Consider the following 22,882-nt stretch of genomic DNA (forward strand, 5'->3'; position numbering starts at 1 on the left):
AATTCAGATTAAAATGACTCTAAAATGCATCTAAGACTTTACCAAATGAATACAAACACCAATATTGGAAAAATAAAGAGTATCATTTTGATGCAGTTTAGTATTTCCATTTTATGCTCTTTTAAACTTTCACTTCACTACATTTCAGAGGAAAATAATGATATAATCTAATAATTGCACATGTAAGTCAGAGGGACCAAACCATGACTTTTACTGCAATATACTAACCACATTTTGCTGCCAATACTTGTGTACTTCTACCCAAGTAGGATTTTCATACTTGCAGAAAGGTCGTTTCATTCTTAGCCAGCAAGAAAAGGATGTTTATTGTATTTAGCAAAGGATTACACACGTTTTGACATTACTAATGTTGGTATTAAGGAATAAGATTACCTTTCCAAGTGCCTTTTATTAGATTGCTCATAATTTTGTGAACTTGTCCCCAAGTCACAGAAATCAAAGCAGGACTTAGACTTTGATACTTTTAACTACTAATGCTAATATTTCATGCAGAACTTTTACTTGTGAGAGATTAAGCCTGCTGTGTCCATGCTTTTATTTTAGGATCTGAATAGTTTTTTCACCACCACATGTTTTGAACCATTTGTACATAAATGCTTGTGAAATAAATGAGTCACTGAAACTGACATTTCCTTTTTATTTACTTACACAGTAGACAAATCACAGTCTCCATCAATTCATTGCTCAACAAAACACATAAAAAAAGAGATGCAGGGGAAGGCTGACATAATCCAGCAAACATTTAGCACCTCTTGTAAAGGCAAAACAATCCAATATCCATCAGCACAATTCAAGTTTACACAATGATTGATTACGACATGTGGAACTGCTAGAATCATGTAGGCACCTCCTGCTGTGTGAAGTTGAATCAACTTGTCCAACTGTTGCCTGAATTGAGCACAATATGAGTGCATAATCTATTCATCTGGAACAATAGTGAGGAAACCCTGGAAATCCAAGAGACAATCTGATATGACTGAGGAGCTCCCTACGTCTCCAGCACAAGCCCTGGTATGGATTCGGAAAGCTGAAGAAAATCGCCACTACAGTAAGACAAAAATTAACTAGAGGACCAGTCACTCTCACACCATTTTCCGTATGATGCTAGAGAGCAGGGAGGGGTGCGACCTAGTAACCGGGGAAAATGCTGATGGAGCCATTATTGTATTTCACTTGAATTTAGTTGAGCTTGAACAATATCGGTTTGGTAAAAAATCAATAAATACAAAATTACAACACTCTGGTGACCTGTGCGTATTCTTTACATTAATTTTGCATGATATGTATCATTATTTGGCCAACAAAGCGGAGTGGTTTAAGAGGGCATCTCTGGTTTATGTCCCGCGTCCATATCGACTGCGTGATTGTCATGTAGAAGTACAGTATCACAGACAAAAAGATGTGCAGCTTATGTTGACACATACGGCCACAAGCTAAGCTGAAACTGGTTGCTTGCTGTCAAAAACACTTAAAACCTTCCAGCAGTGACTTATTATTTTTCTCTATAGTTTCTCATAACATTAAGCAAACAAACGCTTCTTGTTTGGCAGACCCTAAGACGCCAGTCCGAGCAGGAATCCGCCGATGAAGCCACTTGTGACGACGATGTTTTTCTTCACAAACTCTGTGGACTGAAAAAGACAGAATATAAGATAAATACAAAGTAACTACAAATAGTTCCAGGCTACTAATCCACAGTCAAATGCACTATCGTTGACCTTTCTCTCATTAAATAACATTTTCAAAATCAGGTACCACCAGACAAAACAAAAATATCATCCGTTTGCTGATTCTTTGGCACAATACTACTGATAACTTGAGCATGTAAACAGAAGATGGCTTAAAATCCACACCTTCGTCAAGCTTATTTCAAATTAAGCTAGAACTTATACTACATTTGAAGGCAAACAGACTTTTTATAGTCCAATTCTTTAAAGACTCTTGTTTTTGGCATTTGGCTTTCTAACAGAATTTAGACAGAAACAGAAAATATGGAGAAAGAGAAAGGGGTAGGACATGCAATAAAGGTCTTAAAATCAGGGATGCTACAGGGCAGATACATGGTATAAAAGAGTTTCTGTCCTGGTTAAGGCTACTCTACTCCAATACCACAACTGCAGTGATAACAAATGCACAACAATCACAATATTTTACTCTCGGCAAACGGCGATGTCCACTGTCACGGCTTTTCTTTCCAACTGCCATCAAGCCCTTTGTTAAAGTGAGAAAAAAAATAAAGGACCATACAATACATGAGGCCCTGGACACCGTGTTGTTTACAAAATTACAAGGACCTACATGAGTTGTAACAATAGAGACAAAGAGGATAATGATGGTGTAAGGACTCCTCTATAATCCCCATTCATGCCCCCATTTATTTCTGCTTTCAAATCCTGGTATTATACAGTCCATGTTTTCTGTTTCATTATTCACTTGTAATGTAAACAATATCTGCTGGTCTTCATGGGTAGACTCATTTACTCCCTGAAAACATAAATATAGCTTATGAGCTGAAGGTGCTTGTACAGGAATGATGGGAAATCACATAGCATCTTAAAACTGACAGCAGTTTGGGTTGAATAGATTGTGGATCCATATTGATTCATGCTTGTTGACACTTCGTAAAGCATAAAAAAATAGAATAAAAAGCTTGTTTCAAAAAGAAATAGAATGTCCCCACGGTCTTATTTTAAAGTGTGACGGTGGGAACGACTCAAAGCAGCGTTCCAATTTTGCTTCATGTGACAACGAAGACAAAACAACAGAAAACTCTCACCTTCTCAATAAATGTGTTTAGCTCAGGACCTGCTTGATTTGTTCCCTTCTTTAGCTGCTTCTTCGCTTTGTTGACATCCTTCTCTACTCTCTTCCAATCCACTTGGATGTAGCCACTGTTGTTCGCTATCTGGAGACACAAAGATTCACCAAAACACTTATTTTTTAAAAGTCTTATTTTTTGGGCATTTTTGCCATTATTAGATTTAACAGTGAGAGAGAGACAGGAAACATGGGTACAAGAGTGGGTGAACGACATGCAGTAAATTGCCATGAGCTGGATTCAAACCCATGACATGCGTCGGGGACTATAGCCCCTGTTCATGGGTCGCCCGCCCAGCCAGCTGAGCAAACCGGAAGCACCGCTAAAATGTTTTTAAATCAATTAAAATGTTTCACTTCCACACGTTTCTGCACAGTGACTGAAATACCTGCAACATTAGAAGACCTCCTCCAACTGCTGTGGCTGCAACTTTACCAACTTTCTGGAACAGATAACCGGCACACCTAAAATGAAAAGAAATAAATTCTAATGGTTAAACTAACATATTTCAGCTGCTTCAGTAAGAGTTGCATGACACTGAATGGTCCAGTGGTTTAAGTATGAGCAATACATTGTTTGGTACTACGTATGATTAGTACAGCTGCATGATTACAGAATTTAAGAGATGGAGAATACTATTTCTTTTGTCATTTTAAGTTTAAAGCATGAGCAGCATATAGTAGGGTTGAACGGTTTAGGAAAATATATTTTTCCCCTGACAGATATTTCAACTGAAATTTGATTTGCTATCTCAATTTTAACTTATAGTCAAGTTTCAGTTTCACATCCTTTGTGTAATAGATTGAAAACATGATGGAGCATAAGCACATGAGATACCATCAACATCGTGAGTGTCACGCAAGAAGTATGGCATGAATTTGCAATACCACTGACTGAACAGTTTAAATGCTTTGGGTAGAAAATAGGCTCCTATTTGACTGCAACTGATATGCGACTGTTTGACAGCTGACCTGTCTGAAGTAAAGAAAAGTGTCCACTATGACTTCTTAAAGGATCAGGGATAATTTATAGGTAATTAATGAAGTTACTGCTGTTGTTCTATGTGCGTACATTTGCAGGTGATGCTGTAGGCAAACAGCTGCAGCAATAAACTGAACTTCAGCTCCTGTTAGTGTTTTGTAAAAACTTGAATTACATTTGGTATTTGGTGTTTTCTGCGCACTCTCTGATACTTTAGACCAATGTTGGTGCTGAAATGTGGAAAAAAAGTCTAACTCAATTCACTCCACACAACTCAAAGTACACCACCGTTCAGTTCGGGGTCACCCAGACAATTTCATGTTACCATGAAAACATAATTGCACAAGGGTTTTCCAATCATCAATTAGCCTTTCAACATGATTAGCTAACACAATGTAGCATTAGAACACAGGAGTGATGGTTGCTGGAAATGTTCCTCTGTACCCCTATGGAGATATTCCATTAAAAAAAAAAAAAAAAAATCTGCCGTTTCCAGCTAGAATAGTCATTTACATATTAACAATGTCTCGACTGGATTCCTGATATATTGTAGGTTATCTTTGTTGAAAACAATTGCTTTTCTTTCAAAATAAGGACATTTCTAAGTGATCTCAAACTTTTAAACCATAGTGTATGTTGTGATCTAGCTGTGTCCACTTGAGGCCTTAGTGACATGTCCAAAGTGATGTGTTGACAGTATTAGGTCTGACCTAGTAAAATGGCTGTACTAACTTTAAAGAAAAGTGACCAGAATGAGTACTTAGACACAAAGCTGACAAAGACATCAGATTAAAGCATGATTTACTTCTGAGATGAACACCACACATATGTTGTTTGTCATATGTATGTACTGATCGCAATAAAAACTGTCACTTTTACAGCTACGCTTCTCTGTCAAAGACCCATTTGACATTTGCTCTGTGCTGTGAGCCCTTACATAACTATCCCATAGAAAACTCCATGGGAGAGTTTTAAAAAGGAGCACCAGAAGGGATGATAATGGATTTCAAGGACAAAACTCACCATCCACTCACTCCTCCTATGGCAATCTGGGTGGCCACAGAGTATTTCTCTGCTACTGGACCAGAGTTCTTCCCGAACAGGCGGTTCCACCATCGCTGTCGTTTGGCATATTCTGTCAGATCGACGACCTTGTCGTAAATCTCCTCTTCCAGTTCTTTAGAGAAGATAAAACAAACACTTAGCATACATTAGCAACGAGAAGCTAAACAAACAATGCTGCTATATGGGGTTAAACTGCCAAAATATTGCCATTGTTAAAAACCTAGCACAGAATTTTATTATTTGCAACTAACGCTATAAACTGCACCACTTCCCATGTTTAAGCTACAGTGGTTTCAACATAATAGAGGCAGCTAACATTAGCTTCACTACGAGCTACATTCATAACTTAGTAAAGTTTCAGGCCTGACAATAAGTAAGCACCACACAACTAAAGCTAACAGTAGAAAAGTTAACGCTAGCTACTAATGCTGCCTGCTAACATAGCAGTATTTCTGTCGGACAGAGTTTTAAGGATTTACAAGCTTAAGATAGAAGAGGACGATACGTCTAACGATGTGTACAGAATATTTCTGTGTCCCTGTTCAGACAAAGATGTAATTAGTTCACAGGCCTCCTTACCCTTGTCGCGGTTCGCCATTTTGGAGAGCGTTGGTCTGTCTTCAGCTGCCGCACGTCACACGTCATTTATATACTGGACGAGCACGGTACACACGTACAAATACACACACATAAAGTAATAATAATAATAATAAAATCTTCAAAGCTCAACAAAGGTTTGAGTGCTATAAAAAAACTAAGTGAGCATAATTGTCACAGTGTGTTTTTCATATTAATGAAATAGAAGAACTTAAACCCTTACAAGAAAGGGTACATGACGACCCACCACTGATATATTAATAAAAAATAAATAAATGTATGCAGATTGACAAGATTGAAGAGTTGATTGATCTGCCGTTCACTGTATTGAAACAGATTTATGAACAGGCAAAAGTTAGGCTCCTATTCAGCCAATAAAACAACAGAATAACTTTAAAATTCCCTGTTTCATATAGGAAACAGTGATATAGAAAACAAGCTGCCTATTTATACTTATCAAGTATATATTTTAAAAATATATCTATCTATCAATCAAAAAGTACATGTGCAACGTTGCAACAAATATCCTTGACAGACGTGACAGCCGTTTCGACCAATAGACTGTCTCGAAATACGGTTACGTAATCACAATATAACGTGATAAGCCAATTAGAGAGAAGGGGGCGGGATTCAGACGCGCATTCGATGTGTGCGTGCGCGTGTTCGTCCGCGTGTCCGCAAAACATCAACTGGAGAGCGTCATGTGACCTCGGACACCGGTCTCTGATTGGTCAGTGCGGGCGGAGGGCGTGCCGACGGTGGCGGCGTGCGTTTGCCTATGTGACACAATTACAACAACTTTGAGCCGCTGGTTGGGGAAGTTTGCGATATTATCAAATAACACTCAGTCCTGAAACCCAACATTACATCAACTTCATGCACAATTTGCCACCGGAATACACGCCGTGTTTTGCCGTACAATGAGGAGTGTGGAAGGTAACTTGAGGGGATCATTTCCTTGAGGATTTGGCAAGAATTACGCTACGCCCCGTTTTAATCCTGGATAGGTGTGCGCCACTGCTACTGCATTTGCGCCGGAGAGTTGCTCGGTCCCGTTGATCTTGCCCCGTCTCTTTCCCATGAAATCGTGCGGAGTGTCGCTCCCCGCCGCTGCCTCTGCTGCTGCCGCCCGGAGTCTCGGCGTTGCTGGTAATGACGAGGAGAAAATGGCGTCGGGAAAAGCGACTGAAATCGAAGAGGACTTTCCGAAGCTAACAGCGCAAGAGAAAGAGAGCCTGGTCGGAATTGACAGGTTAGCCAATGTATTGTTGTAGCTCTCTGAACCGCTGCCTTTCTGCCATTTTTACTGTTTCTTCACCCAGTTTGAAACAACAAAATGCGCCCCCGAAGTAATACGGAACCGCCTGTGTGTTGTCTGTCCTCTACTTGCAGTTCACTGTTTGGATTTCATAGGCTTCAAGAAGATGGCGCCAGAACGAAGGCCTTGCTGTTAAAGGTATGCCACAGAATGGGATCTGAGTCGCCTCTCTCCGTTATCTCCTGTGATGAGAGCACCTGAAATAAGTGGTACAGACCCGCCGACACCGCTGCCGCTTATATGGCGAGCAGCGACGTACACAACAAGCCTCGATTTACCCCATCGCTGTAAAACAAACCAGCTCTCTGCTACGGATTAATGCACACGGCAGATTCATGCAGGAATATAACGAAGCGACCCCAGTGCATTTTTGTGCATTGTTTATTCTTCAAACACATGCTAAAAACCGTAACAGACACCACGTCGTGCTACAGTGAGATTGCACATGAATCTCCACCCTGCTAAAAATCCGTGTTGGTTGGTGGTGTCATCGCTGGTCGAGAGGAGATACAATTGTTACCATTATATAGGCTTTTTAAAGTGCACTTTTTGTAGCATAAATATCACCATCAAGAGGTGCCTGTGAAGCAAACACAATTTAAGTTAGAATTGCTAGCTTAATTTGGTGTAAAGTAGCCGTTGCAAAACCTTGCTAGCTAGCTAACTTACATTTGATTTGCAGAACTTAACAGTGAGCTATATACTGTGTTAAATGCGCAATTTGTGGAAACGAGAGGCTTTAAGTTGACTGAAATGTCGGTGTCAAACTCAGCCCTCCGTCCCGTCATCCTCTGTAACGGCAGCCAGAGTTTGGCTTGTGCGTCAGCTCACTCTGCTAGCATGTAGCGGCTAACCGTGCAGCGGTTTTCCCCTCTTCCTCACTAGCACACGCAGCCACAACAGCACCGCTTACGTGACATTATGGGTGATAAACAAACGATTCGTGTCAATTTAGGGCTGTAATAGTAATAATAATGGCTGCTTCACTTGGCCCAAGATGGCGGGGATAGAAAGAAAATTCCTAGCAAAGGTTTGCTAGCTAACTAGCAGTAGCAGCGGCTAGGCTAACCAGCATAAAAAAGATACCACGACGGAGGCGTTCAGTGTTTATAACAAAGATTAATGCGGAAGACAGGGGCTTCCACTAAAGTGGCCGTGCAGTGCTTTAGGTGCACACATGTCAACCATGTTCATGAGCCCATGTTGCCTGAGCTTCATCCCTGTCTTCAACATGTGGCTCTTGGTTTCTCGTTGAAGGCAGAGCTGGGAACATTGTTTTGTTAGGGTGTATTTTCAGATTAGCCCCTGTCATTCACTTAGTATTTGGCTTTTTTGTTGTTGCTGTCCTCCATACTCTGCAGGATACTTGCACATCTACACAGGACTAACCACAACATTAAACTTAAAAAGATCTAGATTGTGGGGTTTCTGCTCTTGGTAATGTCACATGTATAAGGCTGCATCACATTAACCCTCTGAACTCCAAGCAGTTTCTGGGCGTTTTTTTGCTCCTGTAACATTTTTACTCACCATGGGCTTGTGTTTTTCACCAAATTATAAAATCCTGCACCTCTGTGGTAACAGCATAACCAAGAAAATGGAGTTTCATTGATTATTTATTTTTTGCAAAAATGGCAAAAACCTGAAATCGGCATGTCCAAACTTTCTCAAGTGGCTGTAGGTGTTGCCAATAATGGAGAAAATACTGACTCTACACACTACAGATATTTTACTGATTACATTTGAAGTTGTTTTAATACATCTGTCTGTTCTGTGCAAGCACAGCCACCAGCTCAGACCAGTTCAGCCAAAAGGTCCCTAAATTTTTGCTATGGTAATGTTAGTTGCATCTTAATTCCTAACCACTGCTGAGTTATGCTGAAGAACACAGGATTTTTATCTCTTTTTGTAACACAATCTTGATAATGCAAATACTTTTTTTAACTTAATTTTTAAATGAGACATGTAGCATAAAAGGGTTTTAGTAGAAAGAACTTTTCCAGTACCAATACCGGAAAACGGGTGGTTTTACATGCTACAGGTTTTTTAATACTACTTTTTGTTTGTTTCAGTACTTGTCTCCTCTATGCTCTACATAAATACAGGTTGCAATTTAGTCTAAAAACTCAGAATTTGTGACATGAGCTGACTGTTTATTTTTGGCAAATTTTTTCATGACACGTGAAATTGATAGTTTTTGATGAAATTCCATGGTTTTTAAGTTAGATTTGGTTAAGTTTCCCAACAAAACTGCATGTCACATACAAGAGATTTAAAAAAAAAAAAAACTAAGAAAATTTAAAATCTGGTGATTCTTTCTGTTTTTGCAGTTCCTAGCTAGTGTAATTTTGGCAGGTTTTGGGGCTCAGAGGGTTTAAATACTGAACAAAAATATAAACGCAGCATCCTAATGATGCTTTTTTCTCACTTGGGGAAAAAGTTAAAAATCTGATATCTATTTTTTGTAAGAAAATCATGAAATTTACCCCAGTCTGCATGAAAAAATTTAGAGCTGTTCAACTGGTGACAAATTCTTTACCACGGAGTTAATCCACACCCTAGACAGGTGCAGCTTTAAAGGAAATGATCAGATAGTGTGACCAGTTTATAGACACTCCTTTTACTGCTTTGCTGTAAAAGGCCACCTTAAAATACAGCTTTATTCAACTGATATGTTGCCATAGATGACAAGAGAAAAATATTCGAGGACTGCTGACTGCTAGTTTGTCTTTTTAGGCTGTTGCCAGACTCATTAATGTCCACAACTCCACAATTTTAGAAATGGTTTGGAGGGCTCTGGATGGAAATGTCTGACAACCCGAGTCTGTCCCCCAAAATGTCCACCAACTTTGCAGAGTCCTTCACCAACAGTGGGACTACATGTACAAGCAGTATAGACAACCTCATTCATTCTGTACACTGCAGTTGTAAGGTGATTCCTGCCTGTACTCATTTCCAGTATGCAGCATATTTGGTTGTTTCATGACAGTCATTCTGTTGGATCGACAAATGCCATATGTTAACCCTCCTGTTGTCCTCATTTACAGGGACCAAAAATATTGTTTCCTTGTCTGAAGAGAATCCAAAAATTCAGCAAAAAATTAATTCTCCAAATTTCTGAAAATTTGCAAAACCTTTAGGAAGAAAATTCCAATAATTCCTTAAAAATTTCCCTTAAAAGTTTTATTTTTAAAAAGAATCCCCCACATTTGGCAAAAAAATTCTTGTAAATATTTTCAAAAAAATGAGTAAAAATCCTAAAAATATCTAAATTGATTACATATATATATATATATATATATATATATATATATATATATATATATATATATATATATATATATATATATATATATATATATATAAAAGTTCTATTTCCTTTAAAAACATTCACATGAAAATCCAGCAACATTCGCTGGATTTTGATTGGTTTTAATGTGAATGTTCTTACAGAAACATTTTTAACTTTTTTTTTTCCACCAAAAAATGTTCAAAGATTTCCAAAAAATGTTGAAAATGTGGACATCAGAAGTTTCACTGTGAAAATACCCCCCCCAACACACACACACAAACACACACACACACACACACACACACACATTTTCAAACTTTAAAACAGGTCAGTTTTGACCGGCAGGACAACACCAGGGTTAAACAAAAAAAATTCCTTGACATCCTTTCTGGATTGTACCATTTTAGAACCTGGAGCAAAGGAGAATACTTGTTTGTTTCATGACGCACTGTTTAAACTGATATGGAGTAAACAAGAAAAAACAACTCGCTGTGGCACTGACCTAATATCGCTTGCACAATCGGAGGATGTGTCTGGTTTGCTGAATCACACCGTTGCTGCTTGGCCATGGCACACATTTTTCAAATGTCACACTAGTTCATGAGCTGCGGAATAGTAATTATTTACATCACATTTAATAGATGACACATTTTTAGGTCAACGCAGTGGGCTGTGGATTAACGAATGATGTATGAATGTAAGAACGCAGCAGGATTTTGTCTAAAGTCTTGTGATAATTGGATTCAATTTTTAGAAAAAATGCTGGGTTAGAATCTCAACAGACATTGCCAGCTAATATATTTTAAAGTATTTGTCTGTTTTCCAAAGCAGCAGAGTTAATTGTGTAATGCGTTCATTGGTGGTGCACTTACAGCTGTTTGATGCTAGTAATGGTGTTCTCACTGTGTGTTGTTTTAATGGCGCTTATATGCTAGATGCAGAATTCATTCAGTTCCGCAAAACACACGAGAAGTTTCTGTATTACCTGACTTTACCAGCCAGATTTCAGGTTCTTACGTGAGCGTTATCCAGTGCTATAATCAGACAAATGAATCTGGCGTTCTTGCAACTTCCCTTTGAGGCGATCTACTCATCTTCTGTTGTAATACTGAATACCTGTGTGCATTAGTTATGCTTAAAAAAAACATTTTCAGGGGTACAAGCAGAGAAAATGTCTGATTTAATTTCAAATATATTGCTGAATTTTTTGTACTGGTATCTAGAACAATTTTGTGATATCAGACTTCAACAAGACTGCGGCACATTGAAGCTCACACTCTGTTCAACACAAAATGACCCCTTTTTGTTCTCCAGCTTCTTTTTCAACCGTGACGTGTTGCATCTAGCTGATTTGCTGACACCGTTTCACCCACAGATCCTCACACAATCACTCTCATTTTTATTTAACGCTTGCAGTTTGAACCACTAAGAGTAGTTTGTTTAGCCGTCGTTTGAATACTGACTTCCAAGGTCCATATTTGGGCACACAGCTGGTACTATGCAAAGCAGCTCTGGATGGACTGTAAACACTCTCCTTTGGTCGTATACGAGTCAGCTGTGTCGGATCATCACCGCTAATGAAGCTAAACTGTTAGCCTAAGCATTAAGGACGTTTGTAAATAACGTGCTTGCCCCCATTGGCTGTGTGTAATGTGCACAAGATCTGCCAGCATTTAACTCGGCGTCCATCTTTTGCAGTCTTTTAACTCGTCCCTGCTCTTTTACTCAGGCTGTTAGCTGCTACGAGGCCCTCGTCCTGAAAGCAGAGGGGAAAGTGGATCCTGACATTTTCTGCCAGCTCGGCCACTTCAACCTCCTGCTGGAGGACTATCCAAAAGGTGAGAGTCTCCATGTGTAAAGTCCTGTTCATTTCTCTACCTCTTTATTACTCACAAGTCTGTGCATAGGGATCGACTAATGGCCCGTTTTTCCACTATTTGATGTGCACTTTGCTTATTTTGTGCTGCTGAAAAGTGCTGACAAAGGATTAGAATATTTGTGCTTCTCATGAAAACTCTCCAGCTGGGGAATGTTATCGTATCTTAAGCCACTAACGATTTCTTATCTCCTTTTGTGTCTTTCCCCCTTTCTGCATCATGGTCTTTTATTCATCTCTCCATTTTCTCAGCATTATCTGCATACCAGAGGTACTTCAGTTTACAGTCAGACTACTGGAAGGTGAGTTTGCACGACGCTTCACATGAGTAGCACATCCACATAAAAGCTTCTTTTCTGGTATTTTACAAGTCATTGTTTGCTTGGATTTACCCAGGACGCCTTTTGTTGTTCTTGATCAGATGCCAAGTTGATGTTTTCCACATTCAAGGAAATATTGCTGCAAATGAAAATTAGCCTTCTATTTTCCTTCTCTGTAATTAGTTTTCTGGCAAAGATATTTTTGAATTGCTGGGATAGTTTGAGCAGAATTATCAAGTCCATGATGACCTTGTGCAGTGTTCAGCAGGGCTAGTTCACATTACTCAGTAGCCTGGTGTTTGTAGCTCAGTTTTTTGGCTTAGATTGCTTTTCAGTAGTGTACCTCCTTTACTGATCAAGTTGTGCAGAAGTGTCCATGCAAGGTGCATTTTTCTGAACATTTCTAAAGCAGCAAACATAGCAGAGCTTTGACTAGTATAAAAATGAATGATTCGTACGTGATACCACCACCATGCCCGGAAATACACACTACCATTCAAAGGCTTGGGGTCACCAGACAGTTTCATGTTTTCCATGAAAATTCACACTTTTATTCATGTGCTAACATAACTGCACAAGGGTTTTCTAACCATCAGTGAGCCTTTCAACACCATTAGCTAACACAATGTAGCATTAGAAGACAGGAGTGATGGTTGATGGAAATGTTCCTCTGTACCCCTATGGAGATATTCCATTAAAAATCAGCCGTTTCCAGCTAGAATAGTCATTTACCACATTAACAATGTCTACACAGGATTTCTAATTAATGTAATGCTATTGTCATTGAAAAAAAACTGCTTTTCTTGGAAAAATAAGGACATTTCTAAGTGAGTCCAAAGGTTTGAATGGTAGAGGGTACATAACTTAATGGGCCTCATGTCCCAAGCCTCAGTGCAGTCTGTTAACACCAGCCAGATACAACCCCCCCCGTTTGGAAGTTATGAACTGATCCTAATGTTCAGCTTGTTCCTTCGTCTTCTTCTCCCCACCCCCTGTCGGACATTACAAACTGATCCGAATACTCGCATATTCAGCATTAATCGGGACGGAAAATCCGGAGCTCAGAAATTGCTATTTGGGCCAGCCCTAAAGAACATATGTTCTAGTTCAGGTTGTCCAAATTCCTCTCGTTGTGGACGTACCAGTTTTGCACTAATCACTGATACTGCACAGATTCTTGTCTGTGTAGAAAATAGTTTTTAAATGTACAAAATATTCATAACACACAGATTTAAATGTGTTAATATTGCACCAAAATGAGGTAGGACAGTTTTTCGGTGTGTGATCTACTGGTTGTAGAGTCTGACGGCAGCAGGAAGTGTAGCGAAATGTCATGTAATGTAGAGTAACTGCTAGTTTAGCTCGCAACACTTACCAGGTAGATCACCCAACACTGGCCTTGTGAGCGTGTGGGTCCTCTGTGGAGTGATTTGTGTCTGTTTGACTCTCCACTCCTTTTGTTTTTGTGCACGAATACTCTTGACTAAAGTGCAAACAAGAAGAACTGTGTCGAGGCAACAATGCCAGAGAGACACTACAAGTACTGAGAGCTGTGGAACGCCACGGATGTATGAGTGGCTGAGGGATAATTTGGCTTGTTGGGGACTTGACACATTTGAAACAGAGAGTACATACAGAATAATACTAACAGTGCTACAACAGAGCAGCCTATATGGGCTACAGGAACAGTCTGATAGCTGGTTAGAGATGTGTCACATTGGATTTTACGCCCCTTAATGAGTGTGTTCAGTGTAGAGGAGGAAATTACTAAATGTGCAAGCACAACAAAACACATTATTTCCTACAAACTGGAGTAATTACATTTGGTCAGCAGTTGTACATGTAGAGAGCTGACGGTCTTTTTCATAATGAAATCAAAAGCAGCTAGAAATCCCCCAGCTGAATTGATTTACATGTAGAAGAAAATGTCTTGCATGATTTCCTGGTTTTCCTGCAGAGTTTGGCACATCTTTGAATTCGGTTTTTGATGTGTGTGGAGAGAGAGAGAAATGTTAGTTTGGAAATACTGTGGCATGAAGACTAAAGGCTGTTTTTCACTGTGTTGGCTTTTTAAAAACGGCCATTATGAGAGTAGTAGGCCAAAATCTGTGGTCATCAATCTAAAATGAAGGTGCAGAGTTGTGAGGCATGTCTAGCAATGACTAGGGAAAAATTCAATGCAACAATCTGACTCTAGGCTCACAATCTCACACTATTTTCAATACAGCTGGACTATAGTGTTAAATATGCTAACAACACAGTACTACTGCTAAAATAAACATGTTGTTCAATGCATGACGTCGGTTTGCTTTGCTGTGTTTTCATAATATGCATGCTGTTGGATTTTGATGACAGTTAAGTACTTAAATACAGTGCAACAGTCATTGAATTCATTCATTGTACAATCTGATATGCCTCAAAATTGATACTGGAGAACAGGGGTGTCAAACTTACGGCCCACTAGTGCGTTCAATCCTGTGCGCGGCATGACTTTACAAAGGGTAAAAACTACAGAGAAGACATTAACGGCAAATTGTAAATTTGTAAAACTGTAAAATTTGAATAATTTCAAGACTTTGACAAGTCGTTTTGATCATAAAGTAAAATACAGTATCGTTGAGTTCCAGATACCTGAGAGTAAATGTTTTGTGCCTTGTTAGAAACACTGTGATCTGGAAGTTGGAACATGTAAATGATAAAGTCAAGCATAATATTGTTAGAATTACACTTGTTTTTCTTTTAAAAATTCTGGTTGTTCATAATGTTTTTTAAGAAGATAGTTCATTTAATGTGACTATTTTCCGAATTGTAATTTCTGCACTAAAACAAAGGGGAAAATTTGGAGCTGTTGTCATTTATCGGTTATTATGCTGTGATTTTACTGGTCACTTGAGATCAAATTGGCCTGGATGTGGCCCCTGATCTAAACTGAGTTCGACACCCCTGTTGTAGAATCTGACAGACTGTTGAGATCCATCTTGCAGTACTACATGCAATAAACCTGTAAAATTCTTGCTGTTGTTCCTGTGCACCCTTTGTCTGCATACGGACGTCCTCTTCACACACCTAGCATAAAATTCAAATGCAGGCTTAGCTTTCAGCAAAGTGTGATACACAAGAAGCTGTCAAAGTGAACGCATATCAAATATTTTTCCCCCTAAATTGGCAATAACGGACATTTGTTTTCACACTGCATATATATCTCCTCAGGCTAATATTTTACATTTTTTTGGCAAATAGTTGCTCATTATACATACAGTGGCATTATCATTCATGTGAAGTTGTTTTTTGGTCTCTTGGTGACTGCAAAACTGATATTTTTTACCTCCATTTTTGGTCTCCACCATCTCGTCAGAGAAATATTTTGCTCTTTAGCTGTTAAATACTCCACTGTGTTCACGAGCTAGTCTCTCATTTTTGTCTGTCTTGTGGTTGGCGCAGAGCATGTCGCATTAAGTGGATTTTTTTAGCTTTTTTACTAAAAACCGATGCTTACTTAAGATGCTGAAAATAGAGCAGTGAGAGTGGACGAAGATGGTAAAAGTGAAATTCAGCTCAGCTAAACGACAACCTGAAACACGCTAGAAAAGCTCTAAAGGACGACAGGGTTGGACGATAATTCTCTGTAGGTCCTTGCTGCAAATAGCTCATATTTTCACTTTAAAGCTGCTAAAGCTGCTCTTCTCACCTCCCTTACTGACATGTTTGTGGCAACCTTACACACACTAATAAAGGTTGCGGTTTTGCTCTTTTTATTCTGAAATTCTGCTTTCACACGAGTTTCTACTGGAACATTAAGCACATACAGGGTTTGCATGAGCATTCATGATGGTGCTGGCTGTTATTAGAGCTACTGTGTACTGTAAGTATATGTAGCTGTAGTATGAACTATAACCATGTTCAGCTTCAGCCACCATCAAGTTTTAGACCATTGAGAGTCACACAATCTCTCCTTTTAGTGCCGTAGTAAACCAAAGGAGATGTTGCATTTGCTCTTCAACCAGTTCATTGGTTGCAAGGGTTAAAAATATCAGCATGTTATCATTTAACTAAATATTCCACAGTGCACTGAATGCACTCTGCCTGCTAGCCTTATGAAACTAAATATAAAAAAACAGCACAAACAGGTAGTATTTGCAGCATATTAAAAGCATTTGAACCTTGTTGTTTTCTGCTGAAATGGTAAATCAGACTGACAGCAGAGCAGCTGCACATATTCATATGATTTCTGAAAATATATCAACTGGGGATCACAGCTCAAGAACTATTACGGAAGGCTGCTCAGTCATTAAATCATTTCCGACAGATGAAATCTCTGACAAAAAATGATCTTGCAGTGAGCACAGGCGTGTGTTGTGCATGTGTACGTTATGTACAGATACCGAATCAGGTGACATAAATATGTTGCTCTGGGAATTGATGAGGCTTACAAACACCCCCACAATTTCATCATTTGTTCCTTGTATGATTTCCACTGGATAAATCCCGATAATTCCATAGCGGTCAATTAGTAGTAGGATCACAATCATGTGATCGTCAGCAGGCAGCTGATGTAGTGTTCACTTGTTGTCATAGTTTAGTAAAGTTTATACTTGACTTTTTGAACAAAATGCAGCCACACCGACGACTTCTTTGACATATTGTCAGTTAGTTTGGAGTCTGTTTGTGGTCATTTTTCATCTCTTGTTGTGTTTTTTTTTTTTTTTCATTCCATTTTGGTCATTTTGTGTCACATTTGTGTTTATTTTGCACCTCGTTTTTGCCATTTAGCGTCTTTGTAATTATGTTTTGTTTTTGTTTCCTTTTGTGTCACATTTGGGACTTTTTTGTTTATTTTTTCACTTTGTTTTTGCATTTTTGTCTCCCCTATAGTTAAGTTTTTTGTTCCGTTTTGGTAATTTTGTTTCTGTTTCGCATATCTTCATGTTTTATTTTTTATTCACAATTTGATTATTTCGTCACCTCTTTGTTACCATTTTTTCAGATTATGTTAATTTTGATTACTCTCAAACCTTTTGGCCACTGATTTGAACACAATGCAGCCACACCGACGACTTCTTTAACTTGATGTCAGTTAGTTTGGAGTCCACTCTGGGTCAAAGTTCAGTGAACATTAAATAAGTTGTTGGCATTTTGTCCATTTGTGGACATTTGACATCTTTATGGTGGTATTTGTTCCTTTTTGTTAATTTTGTGTCACATTTTGGTTAGTTTTGATCAATTTTGCACTTCATTTTTGCTGTTTCATCCCCCTGTAGTTATGAGTTTTTTGTTCCACGCTGCTGATTTTAGACGATCTGCCATGTTGGTTGTTGAGCTGTGATATCCAGACTTTACACTCAACTTTTTGTTCATCTGTTTGGACTAAATGCGACCACACCAATGATTTCCTTGATTAGTTTGGAGCCGACTCTAAGTAGTGTTTTCCTCCCACTGCCAAAAATAATGGATAAATCCTGCGTAAGGCCATTGATATAGCGCTTTCCTTCTTTCTGATGCGCTCTAATTCAACCAAATTCTCATTGGTCGCACAATTGATGATGTTTGCCACAGCTCAGATTGCCTTCAGTTTGTGCTCTTGGCCTGGAGCTAACTTGTCCAATCATCTGTGATGTGTGTGCGGATGAACAGATCCGTTTGGTTTGATGCTTCACTGTTTGGAATGCCCATTAAACGGAGGTGCTGAGAGTTTTATTGTGATCGGACCTGACAGCTCGGGGCTCCTCGGGATTACAGATCTCCACAGTGAAGTGATGCTGTGAAGTCCCACCCTCTGCTAGATAATTGTGTGAGGCATGAGTGACGCATTTAGCCTGAAGTTGGAAGCCACAGCTGGGCTTTCATTGGCTGCTGCTGGACTGGTGTGGTTGACTTAATAGGGTCAAACAGGAAGGCGATGCAGAAAACATATGATAATCTTATGCTGATGTTTAAAATGCACTCTGGTGCAGCGCTTCAGATTAATGTGTTCTGATCGTAACAATGGTGCTGCATACTCAAAATTTAGCTCCAGCGCAAAGTTTTGGTGCACCGCTTACATCGACATGCAAAACAGTAAATAACAGCAGATTCTTTGGTGCTAAATAGGCATTTAAGAAATATAGCTATTTTCATTTTGAAGGAAAAGGCAAAATTCAAGTCTATCCAAGCATAGTTCATGTTTCATGCTGTCATTTTTGCTTCACGAATGATTCAGGTGTGAAGTCTGTGGTCAAGATAGTACTCTGAGTTTCCTGTGTTTCTGTGGGACCGCGCCGACAGCAGCACATACGTGTGGTCTTTCTGCCTTTGCAATACTTTGACCACATTATGTTTGAGAGTCATTCTTGCAGCAAAACATAGCTGAACTGTCTCGGTCTGAAACTTGGCTTTTTGGTGTCACAGGAGGGTGTAAATGATAGTTTCTTTTGAAAAATGAATTGTCTCCAAAGATGTTCACAAAATGCCACAAAATGGTTTCAGTCTGCAGCCCTGAAGTGAAGAAAGAGAAGCTGTTGTTTGTTTGCTACATGCAAATACAGTAATAAGCAACTTAAGAATATCCCGTAAGAAAGGAACTATACAAATGTTTGTGAAAATAAAGTGTTTAGAATGCCTTTTCTTGGGAATACAGATGTTGTCTCTGAAACACAGATCTTCCAAGTCAAATGCAGAAAATTCTCCAGTTTCAGCCTCATAAATTAGATCATTTGCTGCGTTTTGTCTGTCTTATTGGATAGTAAATTCATGTTTTTGGGTTTTATGTTGTTAGAGAAAATGGGTTATAAAAATCCGCATTTAATTTATTTACTTTTTTAAATATTTGAAAGAGTAAAGGGTCAATAAATGAAAATGATCACCAGATCAAATGGCAATAAAAAACTGTCCTGTTAGCAGTCTGGCAGGCATCTTACAAAGCACACAAGAAACACAAGAAACAAAAACCATGCCTAGAACTTTAAACTTTATCTTCTTTATTTATAAAAACTCAAAAATCCGTTCTCGTAGCACTATAGCAGCCATTGATCAAGAAACATGTCAGAATGTTCAGGTCAAGCTCTTTAATATAAATAAATACGTATTTTTGATATACTTCCTATTAATTTACAAATCTGTTGTTTTATGTTGAATGAGGCCACAGTTTTCCTTATATGAAAAGGACTTTATCAATCACTCTAGTTTTTTATTTAAATTATTGAAGAGTTTGTGTAAAATGAGTACTTTGCTTTGGCAGCAACAAATGCTCCCTGTTCTGTCCTCGTAGCAGAATTTGCTCAACTACCACAGTTATAACAGAATCTGTCTTTTAATTGACTTCTTTTACTAGAAAATTGTTCATAAATAAATGTTCTATTGGTGATGAGGAATGTCTTTTTGAGTAATGCTTGCTGTTTGTAAAAATGCTTTGACTCTGTTAAAGTTATGACTGTTAGCTTTTAGCTTCTTGCAAATTCGTAACCGTTTGACTGTGCTGAAGAATGTCTGTGTTGCTCTTTTCTGATAGTTTTCCAACATTTCTTTGTTGTCCTTCCAGAATGCTGCCTTTTTATACGGCCTTGGCATGGTTTACTTCCATTACAACGCATTTCAGTGGTAAGTGCTCTCCTCTTTTATTACATTCAAAGCTTTTGCCAGTTTTATAATGTTTTTATAATGGGAAAAAATGATGGTTAAATAAAGCTTCATTCCCTTGCTTTCAGATGAGGACGTTGATATTACCATTTAATCTCTTTTATGCTCACTGCAGCTTAGCTTAGCATCAGCGAGCCTTGCTTTTTAAAAGACACCTTGTTTTGGCTTTACAGCTGTCACAGCCACATGTTGGGTGTATTTATTTAGCACATGGGCACATTTAAGTTGAAATATTGTTGTTTATCAAACAGTGAATTGACATGTCTCTAGCTTAATTTATACTCCTGCTAAATCTACGTTGAACCTACACCATAGCTGACACAGTTTACATACGCTGTAGTGAGCATTTTATGCTTTTCCACTGGTGTCTGTCCCTCTGTAATTGTGTTACCAAATGCTGGTTAGCGGTGGGATTTCTATGTAGTTGTGTTGAGTTTATTCGCACACTTCAAACAGTGGCGACAGAAACTGAGCAGAGTTCAAGCTGTCTGAACCAACCAAGTCTATACACATGTGTGAAGCCATTACAGCAGAAAATAAAGTATAGCTGCCTTTGCTGAGTAATCGCTTACATTTGGATAATGAGCAAGCCGGATACAATTACAGCCCATTACTTATTACATTTTATTTTCACAGAAGCATTAGTTTTTGCACAAATCCATATGCAGTTTAGCTTGTTAAGTGGACCAATCCCAGTTGTTGTGGTGTGCGTTGCTGTGACGTATAGCTTCACGTTCGTTGAGGTTCACATGACGTTGCATCATAATCTATGTAGCTACATCACACCTAAATCATTTCTTCTGGGATGAATAAAGTAGGTCTTATCTTACCTATGCCTAGGATTCCTTGCAAAAGTATAAACTCAAGCTGTAGCGGTTTACATTTGATCAATATTTGGCTCTCAAGGTGAAGATGCCAAGTTTGCATTCTCTCATAAGTTACAAAATAGATGAACCTGATGTAGGTTTTTCTATCGTAGTACTCGCAAGACTGCTTCGGGTTCTTTTGGGGTTTGAAAGAGTTTGATATTACATAATTTCGTTCCTGTTCATGGTACGTAGTCCTATGTCATTAATGCACTTGTGCTAACATTCCTGTCAGCTATGTGCACATTGTCTAGAGAGTACTGGCAGAATTGAAAACTTTTTTCATTCACAATTACCAAATAAGTCAGGCCACTGTTATTATAATTACATGTAAAAGAACAGCCGTTGAGCCAATGGGTGCTTTCCAGTAGAGGAATATAATGATACAATAATGTTATAAAAATATGGTGTGACTTTTCCAGAGTGTATTAAAAACTATTTTTAAAACCCTGCTAAATGATATCAAATGGAGATTTACCTGAATATATTTATTTATAAATTTCAGTATTATTAAATGTAAAGATTTAGCTGAGTAAATTTGAAACGGTTCCCAATGAACAGCATATTTACGACAATAGAGAGGATGAACCGCCATCCAGCAGAAGGAGATGTCAAACAGAACTAGGTTCAGGGAAAGCAGATGTCTGACGTGACGAGTTGGGGTTAGGATATAAATAAGAGGATAGCAGACAAAGAGAATGTAATTACTAGCCTGTACGCAGAAAACCACAACAACCATCTTAAAAGGTTGTGAGATCTCTTTTAAGAATAACTTACCTGTAGTGATTTTGCATTTGATTTAATAAAACCAGACATAAAAAATGTAATTTCCTTTGTGTTTCGCTTTAATTCTTTTACAGTTTTCTGCATTTACATGATTTATTTGCTGGGAACAGTCTTTTTTTCCCCAGTTAATTTTTATATTTGTGACAATAAAGACAGCACAGGTGTCATTAATATAAATATTGATGGTGACAGTCCGTTTAATTGTGCCAGTAATTTGCGACAGTTAGTCAGCTTTAACCAGTCCCAGCACAGGGAAATGCAGCCTTTGGTTAAGGCTATTATGTCCAAATTTATGACTCAGTTCAGGATTTTCATGACAGACTGGAATCCTGTGATTGTGTTTCATTTCTCAAAGTGTTGGACTGTTTCATGCTGAGCTTTCTCATCCGTAGATGCTGTTGTTCTGCGTTTCCTCCTGCTTGTTAGTATTTTTGTGGTGGTCTACGATGGGCTGCAGGTGTTGTTGTGAGACGCAGAACTTTAGCATCCAGTGCATGAGAAGGAGGCAGCCGAATTTCGTGTGGTTGCAGTCATCTTGTTTTATGTGGGCAGATCTTAGAGTAACCGCTGCACTTACCACTCGTGTGTCCTCACATGAACCCTGCTGCTGGAGCTGTGGGAATAGAAGATCGCCTCTCCAATATGTCAGGCTGCCGCAGCTGCTCTGACGTTATCTGTCTTTTCCTGCTACCTGTGAGCCCGCTGACTTTATTGCTTTCATAATCGGCCACAACACAACACTCGCTTTGGTATTTTTCTTAGTTTAAGCCGTGTGTTTTGAGCTGTAAAACCGTGCTGTTCATTTCTGCATCCTTCTGAAACACCCTGCTGATGTGTTCATACCACTGAATCCCGACAAATGGCCAGAATTTCACAATGTAACAGCTCTGACGTGCTGTTTGTGGGGGATAATTTGAAAAATGGGCAGAATTATTCCAGTAACATCCTGTATTTCAACGCTGTGTGTCCTGGGACCATTACCCACTGTGACTCAGCTTCTCAAGGGGATTATGCAGCTCAATGTGTGCTTTTAATCAGAGTGTTTTTATGTATTTTTTTTTAGATTTTTTTTATTTTTTTTGCAACAACAATTAAAAATAATTGTGTCAGTTAGCTAGCAGCTAATTTACATCATTTGTCATTGGGCAGATTGACAAAAAACAACAGTTATGCAACAACACAATGCTTTAAAGTCCATCCGTGTGGGATAATAAACAGAATCTGTTTGATAAATATAGTAAATACAAGGGAATAACTGGTGGTGACACTTTTGTGTTGAACTTAAGGATGATTTTTTAACACTTCAGAGTTTTCTGAGTTTCCAATATTTG

General features: G+C 38.7%; 2 protein-coding genes across 3 annotated transcripts in view; one reads left to right on the plus strand and one right to left on the minus strand.

Moving 5' to 3' along the window:
• Nucleotides 1–644: 644 nt before the first annotated feature.
• fundc1 (FUN14 domain containing 1) lies at nucleotides 645–5,543 on the minus strand. The gene is made up of 5 exons (XM_022201508.2): nucleotides 5,465–5,543; nucleotides 4,844–4,997; nucleotides 3,228–3,303; nucleotides 2,798–2,926; nucleotides 645–1,652 (listed from the first exon to the last, which is right to left on the minus strand). The coding sequence occupies exons 1-5, from the start codon at nucleotides 5,481–5,483 to the stop codon at nucleotides 1,575–1,577; spliced, it is 456 nt and encodes a 151-aa protein (XP_022057200.1). The 5' UTR covers nucleotides 5,484–5,543; the 3' UTR covers nucleotides 645–1,574.
• Nucleotides 5,544–6,217: 674 nt separating this feature from the next.
• The window catches only part of kdm6a (lysine (K)-specific demethylase 6A), a 76,068-nt gene continuing 59,403 nt past the window's right edge, over nucleotides 6,218–22,882 (plus strand). For both annotated transcript variants that reach the window (XM_022201506.2, XM_022201507.2), the window contains exons 1-5: nucleotides 6,218–6,734; nucleotides 6,875–6,938; nucleotides 11,822–11,930; nucleotides 12,221–12,270; nucleotides 19,802–19,860. In XM_022201506.2, coding sequence (XP_022057198.1) covers nucleotides 6,562–6,734; nucleotides 6,875–6,938; nucleotides 11,822–11,930; nucleotides 12,221–12,270; nucleotides 19,802–19,860 — 455 coding nt within the window. In that variant the 5' untranslated portion in view covers nucleotides 6,218–6,561. The remainder of the gene's footprint in view (nucleotides 6,735–6,874; nucleotides 6,939–11,821; nucleotides 11,931–12,220; nucleotides 12,271–19,801; nucleotides 19,861–22,882) is intronic.

This window comes from Acanthochromis polyacanthus, chromosome 14, assembly GCF_021347895.1.
Source record: "Acanthochromis polyacanthus isolate Apoly-LR-REF ecotype Palm Island chromosome 14, KAUST_Apoly_ChrSc, whole genome shotgun sequence".
Classification (NCBI taxonomy): Eukaryota; Metazoa; Chordata; class Actinopteri; family Pomacentridae; genus Acanthochromis; species Acanthochromis polyacanthus.